General features: G+C 33.5%; 1 protein-coding gene across 1 annotated transcript; it reads left to right on the forward strand.

Annotated features, from left to right (window-relative positions):
* Nucleotides 1-1,420: 1,420 nt before the first annotated feature.
* On the forward strand, nt 1,421-3,882 carry LOC143607948 (putative WRKY transcription factor 3). The gene is made up of 4 exons (XM_077083200.1): nt 1,421-1,527; nt 1,639-1,797; nt 2,247-2,253; nt 2,961-3,882. Exons 1-4 carry the CDS (start codon nt 1,421-1,423, stop codon nt 3,549-3,551), a joined length of 864 nt encoding a protein of 287 aa, XP_076939315.1. The 3' UTR covers nt 3,552-3,882.
* The last annotated feature ends 3,229 nt before the right edge of the window (nt 3,883-7,111 follow it).

The following is a 7,111-nucleotide window of genomic DNA, read 5'->3' on the forward strand; positions in this document are numbered from 1 at the left end:
ACTGTTGGTTGAACAGGAATACTATTCAGCCGGCTGTACCTTCTAGAAAACCTACCTTCGGCTATAAATACTCCAATATCTTGGAATGGTAAGATCATCTACTATCTCGTATAACTTACTTGATAATTGCTCTAATAGTATTCATATACTTTTATATTCAAAGAGCAATATAGACTGATTCTCACGCCGGAGGGTGGTCACAAGGAGGAACCCCCCCCTTCTCAGTGACGAGCTTACGGTGTCTGTTTTGCAGGTTCCCTAAAGTACAACTTACTCTGCTGGACCTAACCTTCGTGGGAAACATTATCTAGCCCCCAGATTATCCATAATCTGCCCGGGGTCACTTAGTGTTTCTTCACCAACCAAGATAAGTAACAACCAAAACTGTAAACAAATAAGATAAGTAAACATTTAAGAAGAAAGAAAATATAAGTTTACAGATCACATCATCAAAATACCCAAAAATATATAAATAAATATGCATAGGTGGAATCTTGTATCGTGCCACATAATTGGTTACTTCTTGTATAATGTCAAGTAATTGACCGGTGCGTATCTCAAACAATTAAAAAGCTTGAACTAGAGCTAACACGCAAAACTTGAGGTTGATACAAGCCCTATAGAACTTGTATGAGTCGTATGGGTCTATACAACTTGTATAAGAGCCGCCGGATGTCTGGATCGAAGGTGGTGTCCTAATAACATTTACCCATCAAATGTACTTGCTTCAAGGGAATTTAATCTACTAAAAGTACGAGAAAATTTTAAGGGGTGGTGTTAAACGCACATTTTTGCCGTACACACTTGGGCCTGTTTATCTCTATAATATATAGAGATGAACCGGAACTGTACCGTAACCCTAATACTATATCCCAATACCTATGAATATAGTTCATTTTACGCATTTCATTTCCAGTTTTTTCTAGCTTTGTAAATAACATTTAACTTGGATCTCCACCATGCAGTCACTAGTACCATCTGAATTTCCAGTGGCAATATCTAAAGAAACAGTCACAAAAGATTTACACTCATCCAAGGGGTTTAAAAATCCAAAATGTACAAACCTTACTGCTGCAAAACCTTCCCATACTAAGAACCAAACACTAGTACCTATGAAAGAAACAAATATGATGAGGAGTTCAGAAGATGGATATAACTGGAGAAAATATGGTCAAAAACAAGTCAAAGGCAGTGAGTACCCTAGAAGCTACTACAAATGTACCCATCCAAAATGTCAAGTTAGAAAAAAAGTGGAACGATCCCATGATGGTCATATAACCGAAATCATTTATAAAGGTACTCATAACCACCAAGGTCAACGAGAGTCAACGGACAACGCTAAGCCAGATGGCAGTAATGATTCAACATCACTTCATGATCATTCGGTTTAATTAATTCACATATGTCACAAGGGACATCCATGGGTGTTTTTGATTATCCAGAGCTTTCATATTTAAACAATGATTATCATGTTAATGAAGATGGGACTCACATTGGAGATGAAGATAGATCAGATTTGAAAAGGAGGTGTTCTTTTAATTCTCAGACACATGTAGATTTACTTAATATTTTTATATGTTTTGTTGATGGATGAAATTTTTGGCAAGTTTAGTTTTATGTTTTGATGAATTGTTTTAGGAAAAAGGAAAACTTTTTGCTGGATTCAAGTTTGGTAATACGAGCTATGCGTGAACCACGAGTGGTGATACAAATCGAGAGTGAGATCGACATACTTGATGATGGTTATCAATGGAGGAAGTATGGCCAAAAAGTCGTGAAAGGGAACCCTAATCCGAGGTAATTCATTTTACAATGGTTCGGGTAACTATACTCAATAGTTTTTTTAAAAGCGTTTGGATCCACCACCAACACCTGAGTGAGACTTCCTGAGACGGGATGTCAACCGTCCATACTGATTTTGACGCATTAGGCCTAACTCACCCAAGAACACTATCAAGGAGGAAACCCATCACTGTGAGAAAACCCCCTTAAGTTAGATTTCGAACCTGAGACCTCAAGGATCCCAAGCCTTAACCGTCACACTCATGCCATTAAGCCAGAAGGCCAATTGCAACTATACTCGATAGTAACCAAGTTTTCTAAATATACTATAAAAGTCATTCAAATATTCTACTGGGCGCTAAATCATATGTAACTTCTTATAAATGTAAAATTAAGTTAGCAAATTAAGCATATATTAATGTTGCTTACTATTTATTGATTTACTTTTTTCAATTTGACTTTAGTTTAATTGTTATTCACCTTGGTAAATTTTACTTAAAGTTAATTGGAAAAAAAATCATGTATTAATATATAATAACTAAGATACATATATGTTTTAGTTGGCTCACATAAAATTTATTATATACGATTGGAACATCTAATGTAAGTTGAGTGGGTTTAGAGGACTTAGGTGACTTAAGCGAAAGATTTGAGAAACTTGGTTACTTTTGGATACATTTTCCCAATGAGTTCATGTTAGAATGAGTTGGATATCAAATTGATCAAAATGGTTTGGGGGTCTTAATGGAGCAAGCTATCTATCCCCAAAGATAGAAGAAAGGTTTGATCTCGTTCCGCTCTCACCCAACTATACCGGTAGATTTAGCGATTAGTAGAATTTATTGGTGGAGTGGATAGAAATAATCCGTAAAACATTACTACCTCGCTATACTAGTAGAATAATAATAGAATGTGTAATAGAACAATTTAGTATGTTGTATCATGTATGCATTAAATATATACTTTTGGTGGCTTTTAACTCGTTCGACTTATTTTGACCTACAATTTTATTTATTAACCAATTAACTTCATTTAGCCTAAATCAACCAATACACAAGCAAATAGGTTGATATTACCACCTTTACCAGACACTTTTTTTATACTTGTTGTATTGTTGGTTGTTCTAAATGCACGTGATCGAAAGCATTTACAAAGGGTCTTTAGCTTTTTTATTTTAGTTAATTATTTTAAATTTAATACAATCTTTTTGTATAAATGATTATAGGAGCTACTACAAATGCACAACTAGTGGTTGTTCGGTGAGAAAACATGTGGAACGAGTTTCTGATGATTTAAAATCAGTGCTTACAACTTACGAGAGCAAGCATAACCATGAACTACCTGCAGCCAGAAACAACACTCATACCCAATCAACCTTGGACGCTTCAGCCAACACTCCTAATCAACCATTATCCAAAATTCCCAAACTTGAACCCCAAATTCAAGATCTACATCGTTGTTACAACCCAAACTTCTGCAATGATTATAACCTTCCATCCAATTTCGTTGGAAATTTTGACCCATTATCTTTTAACCCTGCTTTACCTGATTTCCCAGTTTCACTACCACCTTCGACAACCATGGTTCATAATGGCTTTAGTTATAACGAAAGATTAACCCATGACAATCAATCTTTTATTAGACAAGTGAGGGACAATAATAGAAGATTATTTCAACCAAAACTCGTGCAAGAGAACGGGTTTTATGACCCTCTCAACGCACCATCGAGGTATTGTCAAGTGATTCCGAATTTTTCATCACAATTTTGAAACTTTGAAAATTTATTATTATTTTTAGAGTAGGACAAATTTCCTAATCTAGGTTCAAGACATTCATTTGGTCATCGTTCTTCTTTTTTTAGCCTTTGTTATTTCAATATGTAGTGACGGGATTTTGCAACACTATAAATAAAATGCAAACAATTTTGAGTTCCTTCTATCTTATTTGTTGGTTGCGGCTAAAAGCCTAGAATTCTATGTTCGGTTTTCAATCACTTTGATTATGTCTTCACTCAATGTTTAATCAAATGTTACGCATCTCTCTTCTTAAGATATGATGACGTGAGTATATGGAATCCATTATAGGTCGATTAAACCTAGCTAAGAGCATTCCCAACCCATTCACTGCCATATATCCATATATATCATATAATTACACTAAAAATCACTGTATTTTCTCTCTCCTGTTTAATTAAATAATATTTTTTATACATTTATCATTATCTTTTCTCTCTCTTTCACTCACAACCACTTTTAAAAATATTAAAATATTATACGGTATGAACAGTGAAACCCCAATTTAACTTTCTCATATAACATTTTCTCTCTCATCTACTCACAACCACTAATAACCATACCATATAATTAACAAAACCATCTCACACAATTATAGAGAATAGGCTGAGAATGCTCTAAGAGGGATTTCAAGGAACTAAAATTGTCATTGCCACCCTAACATGATTTTTAGTGGATGTACCCATGGAGCCATTGATTTTAGTATTATAAAGCAGTGTTTTAAAAATCGGTTCAAACCGATCGGGTGAACCGGTTAAACCGCATTTCGCACAGTAGGTCAGCATTTTGAGTCCGGTATTTTTGACCGGTTTGCTAGAACACCGTAGATGCGGTTTTTGTCTAAAATACCGGTTTTTACCGGCAAACCGGTTTAAGCCTAAGAAATTTTAATATTTTCGGCCCATATTTTTTCAAAATTACTTTTAACCCAACAATTAATATTCAAACATGTAAACTTTAGAGCTATTTTTTTAAAACTACCTGCTTTGTATTATTTTTTTAATTTGGATTAATTTTTGGATTATTTTTTGTTATAGGAATCCTTTAGCTTAGGGTTATTTTTGGATTGAAATTATATTTATAGGAAATTATAAGGTAAACTATTCAACCGGTTGAACCTCCCGGTATAATCCGGTTCAACCGGTTGTACCATTTTTTAGCCCAATCTGGTACAACTAAAATACAGGTTTTTATAACATTGTTATAAAGTTATACAACAGGTTAAACAAGATGAACTTAAATCTTAATTTTAATTTTAAATATAAATAAATGAAACCTCGTTATATTCTTTCAAGCTATTAGATTGTTTTATTTATAAATGAAGGTTTCTCATGCATTTGACCCGAATTCACGGGTATAAGTCTTACCAAACTCAGATAGCCCTTAAACTGGTTATACATCTCATTAAATTAAAAACTAATTTCACCAAATATTTGGTATGAAATCATATAAAATAGAGATATATTAAAACTTAGTATCCTATTTTTTTTAAAAGAAGATATTATTTTTAATTAAGAAATAATTTTATAATAAAAAATAAGCAGATCGATCATGGGTCTCACCAAACCCAAATAGCTTTTAAACATGGTTATAACATCTCATATATTTGTGAAACACTTTCATAATCAAATCCTAAGTGTATTATTAACTTACTTACAATAAATAAAATTAAAATCCAAAAAATATATAAATATTATAAACGATTAATGTAAACTACCCCGTAATAATGAGGATAAAAATAAATGTATATATATGTGTGTGTGTGTGTGAGAGAGATAAATAATAAATAATCAAAGCCCAATCCAAGCTTGTGATTACAAAATTAGTTACAAGTCAAGTTCGTGATTGAAAATTACTTAAATTACTTTCACATTAGAGTTTTAGACATAGAAATTGATTTTTCATATAAAGAAAATTTTCCATTTAACAATGAAGTAGCTTTTATCCTCTCGTATTAGAGGTTTTTTTACATTTTTCGTTTTCAATATTTAAATCTTTTTTTTAATTTTAGTTTTATTTATTGTAAGAAAGTTAATAATATATTTAAGATTTGATAATAAAATGTTTCACAAATAACTGAGATGTTATAACCCGTTTACAATTTATATGGATTTAATATGACCAATGAGTAGCTTATTTTTTACTATAAAATTGATTATTAATTATAAATAATATTGTTAAAAAAATATAATATTAATTTTTAGTATATCCAAACCTTAATTTATATGATTTGCATATCAAATTTTTGGTGAAATTAATTATTAATTTAATGAAATGTTATAACTCGTTTAAGTGATATCTGAGTTTGGTGAGACATATGCCCAGGATTTCGGGTCAAACATATGAGAGATCTCTAATTACAAATAAAACAATTTGATACCTTAAGAGAAAGTAAGAAATAACACTTTTAGAAGTTTTATTTACATATATTTAAGATAATAATAAATAATAATCCTAATAACCACATACATTCCTTCATGACAAATAATAATTATTCTTAAAAATATAACTTTATTGGTGATTGAAGTCCCAAAGACACCATGTTTTCACGTCATCCGAAACATAGGTGGCAATGTGGTGGAACTATGGAAGTGAGACGAGGAAGAAATTAAACCAGAGAATCATTTTTTATGTACACACTTTTAAATGTATAATTATTTTATTTAACTATATGTGGATCATCTAAGTGGGTTACCGGTTAAATTCATTATATCAAAATACACTCGTCTTTCGATCCTAGAAAAATCTTCACCTAAGGCCAACGTCGTAACACTCGCTCGAATGCACGACATTATGGTGAGTTAAAACTTGTTTAGTTCAAGGATCCAACCAGTGAAATTGGCGATGGAATGGAGTGTGCGAGCGAATGGAATGGACGAGGTAATAGAATTGATCATTACCAAGATATTTGGTTACTATGTGGGAATGGAATGAATTATTATTTTGTGTTGTTTGTTAAGCTAGAAAAAGCCGGGAAAATAAAACTGAGTGTATGGCGGTGGGTGGTGGTAGTGGGCGGGGAGCGATGGTTGATGGTGCATGTGGTTGTGGTGGTGGGGGTGGGGGTCTCATTGTGGGCGACGAGCGGTGGTGGTAATGCCAAGAGCGATGGTTGGTGGTGGTGGCGGTGGGCGACGCTGGTTGGTAAAGGTGGTGGCGGGTTGGTGGTGGTGGCCATTTAGCGGAACAGTCGAAAGGTCCTCCAACTTATCCTTTCTTTTAAGAAGATCTTTCAAAAACTTGGCAAATTTTGGCATATGCTGGAGGACTTCGACGAACGGGAGGTTGATATTCAATTGGCTAAATATATTGAGAAAATGCCCGTAATCTTTCGTATACTTTTGATGCTTTCGACGAGCAGGATACAAGACATAGGCAAGGTCAATGATGTGTATTGGTGGCCGGACTTCAACCGGCTTCTTTTTCAGGCTTTTCTCTACTTGCGGCTCAATAATTGGTGTGTTACCTCGTGTTTTTCCAGGAACCTCCATCTCTATCTCCTCATCTACCAACTCATCGTCCCCATCTCTCTCAGC

This window comes from Bidens hawaiensis, unplaced genomic scaffold (assembly GCF_021521415.1).
Source record: "Bidens hawaiensis isolate Kalapana, Puna unplaced genomic scaffold, B.hawaiensis_p1.1 tig00090884_1, whole genome shotgun sequence".
Lineage (NCBI taxonomy): Eukaryota > Viridiplantae > Streptophyta > Magnoliopsida > Asterales > Asteraceae > Bidens > Bidens hawaiensis.

What these genes read in the sequence shown, in the direction of transcription:
- LOC143607948 (XM_077083200.1), top strand. Translation starts at nt 1,421, where the DNA reads ATGGGTGTTTTTGATTATCCAGAGCTTTCATATTTAAACAATGATTAT. An exon ending in AGATCAGATTTGAAAAGGAG is followed by an intron (nt 1,528 to 1,638) that starts GTGTTCTTTTAA and finishes GAATTGTTTTAG; the next exon opens with GAAAAAGGAAAACTTTTTGC.